At 40.0% G+C, this 17257-nt stretch overlaps 2 protein-coding genes across 5 annotated transcripts in view; one reads left to right on the top strand and one right to left on the bottom strand.

Annotated features, from left to right (window-relative positions):
* LOC148235527 (uncharacterized) overlaps positions 1 to 9736 on the top strand; it is a 24045-nt gene extending 14309 nt beyond the window's left edge. For 2 of the 3 annotated variants that reach the window (XM_088185164.1, XM_088185166.1), the window contains 6 exons: positions 1709 to 1840; positions 1913 to 2143; positions 2215 to 2426; positions 2499 to 4703; positions 4767 to 4909; positions 7114 to 9736. In XM_088185164.1, the coding sequence (XP_088041290.1) occupies positions 1709 to 1840; positions 1913 to 2143; positions 2215 to 2426; positions 2499 to 4703; positions 4767 to 4909; positions 7114 to 7730 (3540 nt within the window). In that variant the 3' untranslated portion in view covers positions 7731 to 9736. The remainder of the gene's footprint in view (positions 1 to 1708; positions 1841 to 1912; positions 2144 to 2214; positions 2427 to 2498; positions 4704 to 4766; positions 4910 to 7113) is intronic. The other variant, XM_088185165.1, reaches the window with a different exon arrangement.
* The window catches only part of SNRPG (small nuclear ribonucleoprotein G), a 20116-nt gene extending 2859 nt beyond the window's left edge, over positions 1 to 17257 (bottom strand). Inside the window, exons 1-4 of one of the 2 annotated variants that reach the window (XR_015809452.1) lie at positions 17142 to 17257; positions 16925 to 17072; positions 16768 to 16864; positions 16224 to 16702 (exon numbers count right to left, since the gene is read on the bottom strand). Coding sequence is in view for 1 of the 2 variants with exons in the window: in XM_088185174.1 (XP_088041300.1) it covers positions 16814 to 16864; positions 16925 to 17072; positions 17142 to 17173 (231 nt within the window). In the remaining variant the exon portion in view is untranslated. Of the gene's footprint in view, positions 1 to 15246; positions 16703 to 16767; positions 16865 to 16924; positions 17073 to 17141 lie in introns of those variants that run through there. The other variant, XM_088185174.1, reaches the window with a different exon arrangement.

Below are 17257 nucleotides of genomic sequence, written 5' to 3'. Positions count from 1 at the left end.
TTGTGGGTACGATTTGTTCTTTTTTTTAAAGATATTTTACAAGAGGCTCTAGTAGTTAAGCAAATCGATTTGGTACATTGTAAGTTGATAACTGCCTCACAATGCAATAGAAAGATACATCAATTGGAAAATCTTATTCTAACTCGTCAATACAATTTTTGAACTGACGATGATTCTTTACATTTTTTTAATGTAATTTATAATTTGTAGAAACATCTTGACAACATTGTCATATTTGAAATATTTTGCTGCCAGATGTTCACTGAATTATGCAATGAAAACGTATAAACTGCGGAAATCTAGAATCATTTTTCAAGAGTCTAATAAGACTTAGATTTTTATCTAGCATTGCAGGTGTTCCGTCAGTTGCTACATTTACAAGTTTGGTAAGGTATACACCAGCGTTGTTCAATATCTAAATCGAGCATTTCTTCCTTTATAATTACTTCTACAAAAACATAACGAACAAATAGCTAAATGTGGATTATCTTGAATATTCAAACTGAACGCTACGGAGGTTTTCAAATCATTTTTCAGATTTTAGTAATACGCCGTTCTGTTGTGTGATGTGAAATTGGAATTTTGGATATTAATCTTTATTGCTTTGAATTATTTGGAACGCCAGGTTATATCATTGGCCGCAAAGTGCCTGCTGTACCTTACGAGCTTGTTACTGTGGAGCCGCATTAAACATACCAAAGAGCCATGCGTATATAACATCAAAATACACAATTATAATTATTAATTGAAAAATTATATTTCTGCAATTTCGATGATTGTGTGAGAATCTAAAAAACAAATGACTTATGTAATTTAACCTAATAGCTGAACTAATGGATAAAATCAATTAAAATATGCAGCATAGAAATGTTCTTTCTTTTACCCTAGTATATAGCGCACGCGCCGATACATTTTTCGGATGAATAAATAATTGCAATAAATGAATTCTAAAAAAATGAAAACGAAGCTAATACGTATAATATTTATGGCACAAAAAGTGGAACGTCCAGTACCTGCACGCCGGCTAGCTGCGGTACCTCACTACGGCGAGAGACCGACATAATCGTATGTAAGTCTCTCGCGCAGTTCCCTCGAATCGAAACAATATCCATCAGAAATATTTAGCCCATATCACCTAATTTCATATAAATATCTGTCGCTATATTTCTTAACTTTCAATTGGACATTTTGTGTATCGTAATTCAAATATTAAAAATATTTATATTTTCTTCCGTGCTTTATGTGAATTTTTACACCTTTTCTTTTACATTTTTTTTTATTTCTTGAAATAATACTACTCATTTAAATTATTTCAGATCGAATGTAAATTGTATAGTTCTATTGTTACTTTTTATATAGCTCTTCTACTGCGAGAAGCATCAGCCATTCTTCTCGCGACGACTACCGTGTCGATCTATCGATATATTACAATCTTGTTATTTTTCTTGGCGCTGCAAACTTCTACATTTCTCGGTTTGGTACACGATAGTCTTTCGCCGGAGGCGGTCTTCGAAAGCTACCGTTGTTAATACTTCCCACATTTCCTGCCCGATTTTTCAGTTTATGATATTCCAGCTCATCGTTTAATTTCGTCCTATTTTATACTCTTTAGTTGTCTTATCCGATGTTCTCGTAGATATTATATGAATAAAAAAGTTTTAAAACAAACGTGAAATTCTAAGCCTAACCTCGATGATGATTATTACAGATCGGGATCAATCCTGGCCTGTTCGCCGCTTACAAGGGACACCACTACGCCGGACCCGGAAACCACTTTTGGAAATGTCTCTATCTATCGGGACTCACGCAAGAGCAGATGAGCGCCGACGAAGATTACAAAGTACCCGGAGCCGTCGCTCAGACTATGGAGAGCCGTACGCTTCGAAACTAATCCGTCGACTTTCCTTTTCAGCTGCTGCATTTCGGAATCGGCTTCACGAACATGGTCCAGCGAGCCACTAAAGGATCCGCCGATTTGACCCGCAAGGAGATCAAAGAAGGCAGCCAAGTGCTATTGGAGAAGCTGCAGACGTACAGACCCAAAATAGCAGTGTTCAACGGAAAACTCATCTACGAAGTGTTCTCCGGTAAAAAAGACTTTTGTTTCGGGAGACAGCCCGACACCGTGCACGGCACTAACACGGTAACGTCGCGTTCGATTCGGTTCTTCGCCCTCTGTGAATGTCGTTTTTACGCGATTGTTTTCTTTCGCAGTACATGTGGGTGATGCCCTCGTCCAGCGCGAGGTGCGCTCAGCTGCCCCGCGCCGCCGATAAGGTACCCTTCTATTCCGCGTTGAGACGTTTCAGGGACTATCTCAACGGCGCGCTGGCGCACGTGGACGAGTCCGAGCTGGTCTTCCCCGACACCACGTGTCGGAGGGCCCAAGAGGATCAAGAGATAAGAAGGTTAGATCGTCAAAAAAGGTGTTTTCATTAATAATATTTCGAATCGAGGTATTCCGTAAAATTTGATAACTCTCCTCTGAACCGTTGCAGACTCGTCGGGCCCGACACGCCCTGCGAGACCATGCTGCTGGAGGACGGGACGGAAGTGCCCGTCAAGAAGAAGAGAGGTCGACCCAAGAAGATCAAACTGGAGAACGGCGAAACGGCGCCGCCCGCGCCCAGAGCTCCGCGCGCTCCCAAACAGCCCCAGCCCGACTGCCTAAACGGCGAGCAGCCGCCCAAGAAGAAGCGGGGCCGTCCCAAGAAAGTGAGGCCCGAGGACCAGCAGTATATGGCTCAGCAGGCGCAGCAGGTCAACCCGACGAACCTGTCCTGTCCGACCGTCTTGCCCAACATGCCGCTCAACCAGTCGCTGAACTTGTCACAGCAGAGCGCCGAAAGCCAGTACCAGCAGAACTTACACGTGGGACGTGACTACCGACAGGCCAACCTCGGCCTGGATGGCGTCGCGTCGCAGATGCCCATGTACCAGGGAGCGATGAACGCCGGCGCCAACCCGACGCTGGGCAGCGGCGGGACCGTTCAGAACTTGCCCATCAACGCGCCTGCGACCTCACCGTACTTCCAAGGGGGTCTTTCGTCGGGGAACATGTCGGCCGATCGATCTCCCGGTCTGGACGGCTCGCAGTCGATAGGCGGGGCTGCGCCCGGGACGCCCGGTCCCCTCGGGAACCTCTCGAGGGCGCAATCCGGGTACGGCCAGTCACCCGGGCCCTTCTCGCAGAGCCCCAGGCCCCACGGCGTCGCGTACGGTTCGAGTCCCAGGTCTGCGGGCTACTCGCAGAGTCCGCAACGACACCAGCCGATGCCCCACTCGTACTCCAACAGCCCGGTCCCTCAGGGCCAGACGCCTCATCCGTACTCTCAGTCGCCGGTGCCGCAGAATCCCAACGCCCAGTACTCGCAGAGCCCGCCGCTCAGACCGCTCAGTCAAAACCATAACTACTCTCAGGCCAGCCCGCTGCCGGGCCACCCGTACTCGAGGTCCCCCGCTCCGCAGAGCAACGCTCCGTCGTACTCGCAGCAGAGCCCCATGTTCGCGCACAGCCCCGCGACCATGCCTCACCCTTACTCCCAGTCGCCCGCGCCACAGAACCAGGGCTTCTCTCAGCAGAGTCCTGTCTCCCAATCCGGAGGCTACGGCTGCAGGTCTCCGACGCCGATGGGCCACCCGTATCCCCAGTCGCCCATGTCGCAAGGCACGTCCTATCCCCAGCTGAGCCCAGCCCAGCAGGGGAACCCCTCCCATCCGTACTCTCAGTCGCCCGCTCCCCAAGGCTCAGGCATGTACTCGCAGTCGCCCCAGTCTCAGCAGTATCACTCGAGAGGCCACCCGTACTCCCCGGCGTCCCACTCGCTGCCCCATCATCCGGTCTACCAGAGTCCCGTGCATCAGTCGCAGGCGAGACACAACCCCGTGTACTCGCACAGTCCGCCGCGGAACATGTCCTCCAACGTCTCGCCGGCCATGTCTCACCGGCCCCAATACCAGACCGAGCTGTCCACGGAGATCTCGGCCGCGATATCCTCGCCGGGACCATCCAGCCCTTCCATGGGTCACATAGACTTCGAGCCTCCGATGGATGCTCGGATACGTGACTCGGAGAACGACGGCGGCCGAAGGAGCAGCCCCGGCGACGACCGGATGTCGGGTCGCGACCTCGGACGGAGCGCAGACGGCTCGCTAGCCATGGGAGACGTCAGTCGTGCTTCCCACGACAGCGGCGATCTCATGGACGCGTGTTCGAACCCCTTGATGCAGATGGCGACGGACCGCCGGCTCGGCGGTCAGAACAGGCATTCTGCGCTCAACCTCATAGGACCGTCGTCGTCTTCCAACACCTCCTCGCCGATACCCTCCGCAGACAAGGGGAGCGCAGACGCGGCGAGGGGCTACGGGAACCCGGCGTACGGGCAGGCCGACTCTAACGAGGCCCAATCGCCCATCTCCAACGAGCAGCGCCTGGGATTTCAGGTACCCACGCCCAGCGGCTCCGCCAACTCTTCGTACGGCGCTGTCACTCCGGTGGCGGCCGACCTCTCTCAAGTTCCCAGGAATTCGCCGCGCGACGTGGACAACGCCAGCGTGGCCAGCGCTTCCAGTCAACACGAGCGGATGGGAGCTTATTCGCTGAGCGGATTTCCGGGCGAGCCTGGCGGGAGTCCCAGACAGCCGGAGAGTGGCGGGCTCCTTCCGCACCACTCCACCTCCATGTACGGAAACCCCTTCGCGAGGTAAGGTCTCCGTTTTTCTCGCTGTCCGTCCGACGTCAAACTTACGACTGCGCTCCTTTTCAGAATGGGATCGCCGTCGCACCATCCTCTGGGCGGAAGTCAACCTTCGCCGTTCTCCTCGCAGTCCGGTAATGGCGCATTTAGAGGGCTGCCTTTGGACGGCGGTCAAACGTCTCCGCAGTCGCTCACCGTTCAAGGGTCGAGCGGTACGTTATGATAATATTTTATTAGTGTTGATTTATAATGTCGTTTTTTGATAGTAATATGGGATAAAAAAGAGGTTATCGATTGTACTATTCGAGTTGATAAAAGTTTTAATTGAATTCTTACGTTTTAGAGCTTCATATAATTTCACCGGCGCCCATCAGTTTAATTATATTTTCGCTAGTAAAAATATGTATCTACCTGTGAAATTATACTTTTACTAGTGAAAATGTAAATTCAATAACAAATACACATACTATAATATATAATATGGCCTGCAGCATGACAGCAATAGGCAGTTTTACGAAAATTTCATGAAATGCAAATTTAAAAAAAAACTTTTTATTTAAAAGCTATAACAAAAAAAATTTAATCAAAAATTTTAATTTACACTTAATCTGCGGGCCAGTTGAGCGCGAACGATGTTACGAAACGTGGGTGATTTTTATGTTTATGCTAATTTTAACGTTTCACTAAAATAATTGTAGCGATTTTAGTTTTCATCGTCTCCAAAAGTTTAATAAGACTGTTGTATGCGTTCGCGAACACATCATACTAGAGCTTCATACAGCGTTCGGAAATGTCCCGGTTTGACATTCAGTCGGCTCTGATCATCGTCACGAAACGATCGGACCACGCCAAACTCAAAGCTTAAATAAAAGCACACGTGTTTTGGATGCAAACCTAAGAACTAACCAGTCTGCGTATTCCTACACGCTACATATTAATTCAGACCTTCGCGACATGTAATCGTAGTCTCGCGCATCCAGCTAAGAAGGATCAATTTTGTAGTGCATATTCTCCTTAACTCTTCACTGTCAACCTGTTTTTCTTGAACACACACTGACCGTCAAGCGTAAAAATGAGATTTAAAATTTCAACATTTCATTTATTTAAATTCTATCACGGTTAAAATACAAGATTTCAACATTTAAAAGTTATAAACTTACGGTAGCGAGGAATTAGGTACCCTAATAAATATATAAACAAATGATATTGTTCATATTTTCTGTAATATAGCATGAATAAAAAACAGTATATCATGCGTGCATATTTAGTGACAAATATCATACATAGACACACCACTCCGGTGTTTATAGCACACATACAAAATAGGCATAGAGTTGCCGCATACACCATTTACTAATATAATTAGTAAGTGTATAAATAACAAATGTCATAAAATCAAGGTTGAGCTTCAAGATTTATTGTTTGTCCACATTCACTGTAGGAATTACAGAAATTGGAAACATATTTTAGATCTACAAAATAATAACCAATTCAGATGTAAAAATCAGGGCATTGAACTGTTATTTTTTTCATTCCGGTTCAACTAAAAAAACGTCTGTTTGGCTCCGTTTTTTTTTTTACAAATTTGAAAAAGTTTGAGAACCGCTGGTTGACTCAATTTAGATTATTTTTGTTTAAATTCTTAGATTATTCGTTATTATAATTTTTAACTCGTCGAATCAATTTTAAAATCTAATAATAAGGAAATGTCTATTTCCAGCGAACCACATGTTGAGAACCACTTAATAATGGCTTGAATTGATCGATTGATATATTCGGACCGCATTAAAAGATACATAAATTTGAATGAAAAAGGGTAAAAAAGTACCAGTATTTAGCGTAAGCCTGGTAGTAAACTGCCGGTTAAAAAAAAGGATTTAAAAAAAAGTTCATACATATATCATATATAGTCATCTCTTAAAAAAAATCAAATAAACCACTAAACATATATTTTTAATTTGACGGGGAAACCATCACATACACAAGACGTCAATTGGTGTGACCGGTAGGTAAAGTGTTAACAATAAAACGACATTACATAATAATTAACCCATTTTTTCACCATCTTATTATTTTTACATATTACTGGCGGGATACGTTGCTACCGGCTATTGCTCAAAAGCGAACGAATTTCTCGTCCATTCAAAAAACAAGCTCAAAAGTTAAAGTGTTATAATTTTATTTGATCGATTTGGCCTAGAATCTGACGATCGTATGTTCAAATGTACACATATGCGCATGTAATATTGTTGTGCGTATGCATAAACAATAATAATGGGTTGACAATCGCGTCAATTGGCTACTCGTCAGTAATATGATAAAATGTATTAAATATCTATTTTATTGAATTGAATCGACACGGAACAGATATTATTTTGGTTAATCGTGTTGTACTGATGTTTTTTTTTCCGGACAGGCCCGGTGGACTACGGATCTCCGGTGAAAACTGCGACGACCAAGCAGCAGGATGTCTCTTCCAAGAGCCTGTCCGGCCTGGAGTCGCTGGTGGATCAGATACCGTCCATCGCGGACGGAGGGCCAGCCCTGTCGTCCGAAGTGGCGCCTCACGCGGGACCCGCCTCCGCTCCGTCTCTGGAGAACCCGTACGTGGCCCACGCGCCCTCGCTGTACGGACCCTACTCTCCGTACCAGCCGTCGCCGTACGGCCCCCCGCCCGTCTCCAACAACGGCTACTCTTCGGCGCTGGCGCCAGGGAGCTTCGTCGGATACCCCGGCGCTCCCTACGGCCAGCTGATGAGGCCGACGCCGGGATACCTCCCGGACGCGCTGTCGCCGTACCACCCCCACTCGGGCTACCCCGGCCTCCCGGCCCAGCAGTACGGCCCCGGCGGGGGCTACGGTCCAACGGGGCCTCCGCCGAACTACTCGACCTACTACAACGGCTACGGGCCGCCGTCGATCCAGAACAGCGCCGCCAACATGCCCACCTACCTGACCTCGCACGTCCTGGACCACATTCACAAGAACGCGGCGGCGGACGCGTCCTCGGTCAGCTTCGGCGGTTTTTGTTAACTTTATGTATGAATAACGCTAGCGTAAAATTTGTGTCAATACGTATCAAAACGGAGAGCCTCCGCGTCTCGCTTCCGTTCCTCTTTTTAGTTGAAATTCTTTTTCTAGTCAACGCGAAACGGCCGCGGCGGTCGATCGGAAGAGACGAAGCGCCGAGGAGAGCGTTTCCGGTCGTTTCTAGTCTTATGTTAATCGACGCGTCTCGCCCGACTTGGTTCAGGTTTTCGTTTCTGCCGCGCGAGGGCTTCTCTCGCGCGTCGACTCATAGATAGGGGCTCTAATTTTATATGATTATTTTATTGTTTTAAATCAATATAACAGGGTATGTATTTAATATTATCGTAGCCGTAAGTGTGTACATAAGCCGGCGTGCGCACGCGCGCGATCTCGCTCTCCGTCGGTCGCGGGATCGGAGGAAGCGATCGAAACGTGCCATCGGCGAGAACGGACGGACTCGATCCGCACGCGCGCGCGTACGCGCGCCGATGATGTTTTCGATTTGGTTCCGTTACGAAAACCATTCTTGCACGGCGTCACTGGGATGAAACCCGAACGAAATACGTAATATTTGCGATAATCTCATCTAAGATAGTTGTCAATATACAAATTTATATAAATGAATGAATAGAGATATTTATATGTATATTATAAATCTTGAATTAGAGTTAACGTTTTTTCTATACGCTGAAAGGTAACATTGACGACGATATATTTGGATACGATATATATTTTCTAAAGCGTTTTGTTTGGGTCGCACGGCGGTGCGAGCATCTCGTCAACTAGGAGAATTTTACGCGCGTGTATAAAGTCTCGTGTCCATTTTAACGTATTTTAAATGAATTTATATATGTATATTATAATAGTGGAATTTAGCAAATGATAATAAATCTTTTTATATATCGTAAGGGAGCGAGTGAGGTCACATTTTTGCAACGATAGGGCTACTTACTATTTTTTGTACGCGCAGCGTCGAGACGTTCGCCCCGGTGTGTGTGTGTTATTTTTAATCGTCTTATCGTTAAGGATATAAATTATTGCTCAAATTTGTGTATACAAACGATTACTTACGTATAGTTTCGGTTCCTATTTGCAAAATATGTGTATATCTACATGCAATATTTTATCTAAAATATATATTTACGCGTATGCTATTTATTTACGTCGCACTATTTGTTATCATTATTGTATTTTTATCGACTTGTTTGTTGTGAAATTATATCTGTTGTTTTTTTATATTATTTTTGTTGTACGATGCATTTTTCGACTGAGCATTTTCTGCCGCGTTTAATTGTCGTCGTCCGAAACGACTGCCTAATTCTGGTGCGTATTATTCTAGGTGTGTATATGAGTTTTTATCGTTTTAAACGGCGCCGTTTGCGCCGTCCGTTGACTACTTTTACCGCGATAGCCGCCATCTCGCGCTGTTTCCCTTTCGCCGCTAGTTTTGTGTAAATAGATTCGACTCATGCGGGGACGATCGTTAAAGTGTGTATATTGAAAAGTACAAGATTTTCACTCAAAATTTCTAGTTATATATATATATATATATATATATTATACGTGACGATTTATATACGGAGAATATATATTGTACGCGCGGAACGATTCATTTAAATAAATATATACGCATAAAGTGAAATATGTACAGTTTACGAGATAATTTTAGTCGCATAGATTGAATAATATTAATTATTATTGTATATTGCATAATCTAACGAAAAATCGAATCGGATAAGTGAATGTGTTTGTATAGTGCCGTTGTTCTATCCCGTCTCTTTTGTGAATTGAATATGTTTTCGTTTCATTTTTAACGTCGTACATCTAATGCGCCGCTCTAGAGGCGCGCCTACACTTAACGTATTTAATATATATATTTTAACATATTGATAATATCGATCGACGACGGCGGTTATGATATAATTTTTTGTAAATCTAAGTGATGTAATATAAATTGAAAAAACCTGTATGGAAAATTATGGCTGATTAAAGTCATTTGTAATAATGCCCGTACGTTCTTTCATTGCTTATCTTTTCAGCTCGATTCCAGTATGCAAATTGTTTCGCACGAGGAGCGATTCGAAAAAGAGTTTTTATGCCACGCCTGGTCATCGTTTTAAAAGATTCGTGGTTTAACCCTTCCGAAGTCATCGTCGAAGAGCAAAACAGATATATTTTTAACGAGCTGTAAGATGTTCGCTTCAGAGGTAAATATCATTTCATAACATACGTTTATATAACCCTTTGAGTAGTGAGTTAAATTTATACACGTGTTATTTATTTGTTTATCATCTTTATTGCATTTATAGAAAATTATAAAAAAATCAGTGATTCTCAACTTGGTTTTATTGCATTGATTTATTTTACTACTTTTTTGCTACTTATTATACATATTCGGCTTTTGTGAATATTTTTATAGCAATTCAGAGGCCCTCAATATATTTAATAAAATATTTTTCGCTATGTTCGTTTATTTCGTACTTTTTAATTCATCGGTATTATTTTCTATAAAAATAATTTACTTTAAATCAAATTAAAAAATGTTGTATATAAATATGTTTTTTTATTTATTATTTCTTCAGTTATACATATAACTATCCCCAGGGTACATGAAAACAGTGAAAGATCAACCACCATATATGTACGGCGATACTGCTCAAAGGGTTAATGTAACACATCGACATCACAAAAGGTTATTTTGATAAGTGAAGAATTATAAAGAACTAAAATGGAAAGTAAATGATCTCGATCGAAAAGTCAGAGAATGCGAAAGAACTTATTACGAGCAACTTAGCTATCGTTCAGTGAGAAATAAATCAGGAGAATTCTAAGGGTGTAGAATTGAGAGTGAACTCGAAGTTTCTTTTTATTTCATAATGCTTTATCCATATATCTAATAGTAGCATAATATAGACGATCTCAGAATAAATCCCTGAATGTTTTTAAATTCAGAAACAGCGTCATTACAGTTACACTATCTCTGAAATGTAGCAAAACTTTCAGTGTAATATTCGACAGTTTCTTGATTAGACAAGCTAGACAAATTAAAACTTTGTTTTATAAAATATTTAGCCTGTTGAGGATTGTTAATAAAGCTAGTTCGCCTTAAATTTTATCTTGCATAATAGACGCAATGCGAGAACACCTTTAAAAACAATACGCCCTCGAAAAATGTAAGTAAAATAAAGTCGTTCCTTTAATTTGGAATTTAATTTAGAATTTTTTTTCCAAGCCTGTGAAACTGTTAAATTCTTTTGTAGCGATCCATATGCGTATAAATCAAACATGTTAATTAATTTTTAAATGTTTTTTTTCTGAAACCGTGTTATATAAAAAACGTGTTGTACAAAAATATGCTACAATTCATCAACCGTGTTATATCAAAATAGTGTTATATTATATAAAACCGTGTTATACGAGGCTTTGGTGTACTTTAATTATTTATAATTTAAATTCCAAATAATATTAAATAAGTACTTTTTTATACAAACTTTAATATAATTAAATAAGATTAGGCAGGTTTTTTTTAATATTACCCTTTGCATTCATATTTTTCAAAGCACTTCAATTTGTTCAATAAAATATTTTTTTTACATCGCACATATAACAGTTTCTCAGATAAATATAGTCGACTGAAATTTTAAAAAATATAATTTTTAAATACAGTAGCCCCCCCATCGCATAGAGCACGCTCCCACTCTTTGAGAGCGCGAACTACGTTACAGTCGCTCGTTAAGAGTGACTCAGTATGGTATGTCTCGGATCAGTACATTGGTCTCGCTTGCTCTCACACGTTATGTATCCTTGTCTGTATGTTTGTCTCTAATTGCCGTCCAGAATGGCCTTGTGTCCCGAGCTCTGAGTGATATGGCGGGGATAATCAACTTTCTATATAAATATTACCAACGCTTATTTTTTCAGAAAGTATTTCAACTTTTATGTTGAATTGGATCGCTATTGAAAAACTAATAATTCATCAAAAAAAATATTTTTCGGGGCTCCTGTCCAACCGGAAACCCCTTCCTATGCCATAAAACAGCCATTGGTGATAGTGTGAAGCAAACAATAAAAAAAATAGTGAATGATACTTAAGCAGACTAACAGATCATCCTAATGTACTGGTGAGATATACTTTGTCTACTAATAAGAGTACTAACGACCGGTGGTGGAACTACCCGGTGCAAGACCTGGGTCTGTTTTCAAGAAAATATACTTAATTATTAAATAAAACGTAAATTTGTTGTATTTAATAATTTGCTCCTGTCCTTGACTCGGAGAGAGAATGATAATTTGGTCCCCGAACTAGGAAAGGTTGCCCATGCCTGAACTATGTAGAGGGGAATTATTAAGTGACTTTTTGCGATTAAGAGTGAATATGTTACACATTATTGATGAAATCGCTTATTACGTGAAATGGGCAAAAAATTGCCTAGTTCGTGAAAAGTGTAAGCCCTTTGCTTCGTTCATGAAATAGGCAAGTTATCTGCCAAATGCAAGCAATAAGATAGTGAACGCCTAACCTGTCGAGGATGCCAGTTTTTTTAGCATTCTAAATAAATGAAGATGAACATCATAAAGTTTTCTGGGTCCACTAGTATCAGAATCTTGCATATCTATATTAGGTTCAAGGAATGAAAATAACTGACTAGACCAGAGGTCGGCAAAGTGCGGCTCCGGAGACACATGCGGCTCTTTGGCCCCTTAAGTGCGGCTCTGGCACAAATATCCACGGGCATTCGCACCAGATTTAAAAAACAAGGAAATATGGAGCTTTAAATTCGAACGTCTTTGTGTTGATTTGGAAAATTATAATAAAGGTTTGCTAAAGATTTGGCTCTCAATTTATTTTTAATCGTTGTAATGTACATATTTGGCTCTTTGGCTAATAAGTTTGCCGACCACTGGACTAGACCATAGTTTCTTAACCTTTTTACATCCACGGACCACCAAAAAAATCAAAATATGTTTTGCGGACCATCAACATTGGAATAAAATAATAAATAATTATATAATTGATTTTTTATTCAAAACAATTAATTTTGCAACACAGTATGCTGATATAACCATATTTAAGTATATTAAAACAGTCAGTAACAAGAAACATAATTTAAAAATCCATAAAATTCGATTGTTTATCGAAATAATAAAAGTAGGGCTACCTGCGATAAGACGGTTTCTAAATACCCCTATGCAAATACAAGCGAATACAAAACAATGTGAAATTAATTTTATTACAAAATCAATTATAAAATCAGTGAAATTAATTTTATTTAAAAAGTCTTCGCGGACCACCGGTTAAGAAACTATGGACTAGACCAGGTCTCGGCAACCTTTTTTGGCTGCGGGTCAAAATAATTTAAATGTGACTATGAAAAAGCCTATTCGGGTCAGTGAATATTTTTGGTCCTAACAACCATATATGTGGTCTAGTCGTGACATCGTAACACGTTAAAAAAAATGATATTTGCAGAACTGAAATGGGTCACTTCAAATCATCAAACGGGTCACTTGGTGACCCGCGGGTCATAGGTTGCCGAGCCCTGGACTAGACCATATCCAAACTTTTAATGAAGATCTTTACTTATGTTAAACAGTGATCATGAATATAATGAGTATTGAAGTTACGTTTTACAAATTTCTTTCTCTCGTCATTAAATGTTGGTTTGTTAAGTTCGAGAAATTATCTAGAATTTTGTAAGAACACGCTCTTATGTAAACAAGAAACTTAGAGCTTAGTCGTCGTAATAAAAAGTTGAAACTAAGTGTAAATTAGTAATTATTAATATCGATAGATGCCGTTAGTTAAGGTCAAATTAATTATTTATTTAAAAAATTACCTAAGCTTCAAACCAATATTAATATGCAACTGAAACAAATACTTTAGTTTCGAACAAATTCAAAATTAATTTTAATTGAAATCAATAGATGCCGTTAACTAAAGTGAAGTTCCGTAACAATTATAAATTAGTAATTATTATTATCGACAGATGCCGTTACCTGGCGTAAAATTAATTTTTTAATTCACAGAATATACATTTGTAAACTTTATTGCGTTACGAGCGTAAAAGGTTAATCAATAAACGTCGTTAGCTAGGGTAAACTAACTTATTCATTTAAAAAAATACCTGTGCTTTGGAACTTAGGTAATAACATGAAATTAATTATTTAATTTAGATTATTATATATCTGTTACGAGCTTAAAAGATTAATATAAAAAATGCCATTAGCTAAGCTATACTCGTTTATTTAGAAAATTACCTAAGCTTCGAACCAATTTAAGAATTAGTAATATCAATAGATGCCATTAGCGAAGGCAAAAACAATTATTTATTTAAAAAATTACCTAAGCTCCGAACCAATTCTAAATTGGTAATTAATAATATCGACAGATGCCGCTAGCTAACGGAAAATTATTTAATTTACAGAATAACATAATTTGATCTCATTAGACCAGGGGTAGCCAACCCAAATGATCTTGCGGGCCACTTTGGAAATGCATCATACTCCGCGGGCCACATATAAAATTATATATCCCCATATTAGATTTAGATACACTATAGACATTTTGTTGGAGTGAAAAGTTGAAACATAATGAGTTATTATTATTATTCTTACTTGTAAACATAGATAGTATAATAATAATGAGACTAAATGTATATTGTAAAGTATCTCGCAGGCCGGAAAAATGTTCAAGGCGGGCCGCGGGTGAATGTCAACAATGAATTCCTCTCTATTACGCTAGACTAGGGTTGGGAACCTTTTTACGTTGGAAGGCCGCATTAAGTTAGTTCCAAACAAAAAAGGCTGCATTCAAGAAATTTCAATTGTTGACCTCAAAATCAGTACCAGAAATTTTGGGCCCCCGCAAAAAATATTGTATCGGGACAAGTAAACCAAACCTAGATTATATGATCTGTACGGCCGCAGGAGCCAAAAGGCCACACGCAGCATTAAGGCCGCAAGTTCCCTACTACCCCTGCGCTAGACCATGCTACTTTACATGATTATAAAATCAATAGCTTTTTCTGTGAATGAACTAAAATGGATTACTGTATTTACCTGAAAATGAGCCGGGACACAATTTATGTTTTTAAACTTGAATATAAAGGAGCTTGCATTGGAGTACAGCGCTGACTAATTTGTGCAACCGCTGCGAACCAATTCATGTTTTTAAATCAAACATAAAATAAGTAAACGCTGAACACATGCTTTGAATTTAACAATTTCAATATCTTAAAATTCCCTAAGCATTCGTAATTCTATCGTTATAATTAAGGAAACTATATCATTTCTAACATTGTCTTCAAAGCATAGATTCTCATAATGGTCTCTATTTTTGAAAAAAATGAAAATCTATGTAGAACGAACAGAATCACTTGCTGATTTTTCAACTAGCTTTGAAACAATTATTGATGTTCTAGAATCTAGATGAAATCTCAGAGTGGGGGGATTCGAACGCTTCAAGTAAAGCAAAAACGACGAATGGCCTTATCAAATTCGAATTTTTAATTTTATTGCATTGTCATGTATCTGTGCTTCGTTTATTTTTACCTTTATTTTTTGAAATTTGATCTATAATCTGTTTGAAACTTTAAAATACATAATAAAAATTTGTGTTTCTGAGTTTCTGACAATTTTCGAAAATGTTTAATAAAGCAATTTAAGTTCCAAGGTGAGCAAAACGGCTAACAAATAGACGTAATATAGGCAGTTCTGGCCCAGAAGATCTTTATAAAAAGAACATATAGCTCCAGCGGAAAGAAGTTATTCAAGTTTAAAAGACTGAAGACTTTTTAAATGTATTTGCAAATAATGGCTTTATACTAGAGTAAGAACTAATGTAAACAAAATGCGAGTATATTTTATGTAAATAAATATAAATTGTATGTAGTTTATATTGTTTTTAAAATAAGACCCCTTAAAAATAATTTTGAACCTGTCACTAAGCGTGGTTAACAAGTGCCAATGCAATCACAAGCTACGTCACTGCGTTTGACCACATCAAAATTTGAACTTTATCATATACAACAGGCTTGAAAATCGCTTAGTGGAATATTAAAATCCTTAAAGCGCCATTTAAACGATTAAATAATTGGTCAAATTTTTTAAGTCTGTGAGCGTATTTGACAGTCAAGTTTGTTTATTTGCGCACAAATTTGTCAAACGAATCTCAGTTGTGGTCTTTACGAAGGACCTGAAAGTGAATTTCAAGTGGCAACGAAGAATTGGGCATTCAAATTAGAGCAGACGCCCATAGAACAAAGAAGACTGGCAGAAAAATTGATATATGAAATACTTTTTGAAAGAGAAGTTGTAAATCTACACACCTACACCATGGTCAAGTTGGTCCCACAGTCAATACACTCTCCGTTCCCTATTTTAGACACTTGGGATACCGAGCATTATGTAGCGATTCATATTCTTGAGTTGCAAACAACGAAAATGGGAGCTACTACAGCAGCACAATTGTTAAAAAGTTTGAAATGAACAGCTTACCAGAATATTATTTCATTTTTCACGGCATGCAATGCAGGATTGAAATTTCAGTCTTCAAAATGGGCTCCACATTTCAAAATTCTCAAAGTTATTGATAGTCTTTGAGAAGCCGGTATAGATTTTTGCATAACGGTGTCCAATTTTTCAATACTGCAAAAGTTTTCGTGGGTATATGTATCTCTTGATTTCAACCACTTATTTGAATACACTGTGCTCGAGTCAATACCAGAAATGCCGTTATTGTAGTACTAGATTTGACAAATTTGCTCTATCGTTTGACGATACTTTTATTTAAAAACATTTGAATATATATTAAAATTGAATATTTTTAAAATTATTAGTGTTTCAAATTTTCACCAACGCGGCGCTGTATACCGAATGTTCCAACTTTTATGAAATTTTTCATTAAAACAAGTAAATAATTTTCATTTTAAAACACCCGATATCGTAATAGGATTTGGAAGAAACTTCTTGAGGATCTAAGAGGACAGAAATGACAGTGTAACACAACTGTTGAGAATAAAAATACGCGTTACAAACTTACATGTATTTTATTAATAAGTTAAAACTAGCGGCGATGGTAATTAGGGCTATATTCGATCCAGACTCTCCAGCATGATGATGCTGTTGCCTCGGATAACCTAAAAACGAAACGACCGGTACACATTATCGAACGAGAAGAGGGCGAAAAGCGAACTCACCACCATGCCGATGTTGTTCTTACGCCCGTCCTTGCACTCCTCGACCGTCTCGTCCAGCACCAGGTTCATGAAGGGGTCGAATCCGCGCAAAATGCCGCTCACGGCGCGGCCTCCGTTCAGCTTCAAGGACATCTTTTTGTCCATGAACCTGCGGGGTGAAAGTATACCGTATATATTACGCAGTTCGAGGCAACTTCTGATTCAACTCGACACTTACTTTTTCAGCTCTGGCGGGTGTGCCTTCGACATGTTTAGGCGTGCAGTGAAAAAGCCGACTCGAGCAGTGTTGCCGCAGGTCAAAAGCAATGCATGCTAACATAGTTAACCTGAGGG

The sequence above is a fragment of the Plectrocnemia conspersa genome, unplaced genomic scaffold (assembly GCF_051122295.1).
Source record: "Plectrocnemia conspersa isolate PC_06_02 unplaced genomic scaffold, ASM5112229v1 ptg000004l, whole genome shotgun sequence".
Lineage (NCBI taxonomy): Eukaryota > Metazoa > Arthropoda > Insecta > Trichoptera > Polycentropodidae > Plectrocnemia > Plectrocnemia conspersa.
This window is presented reverse-complemented; position numbering and strand designations above follow the sequence as displayed.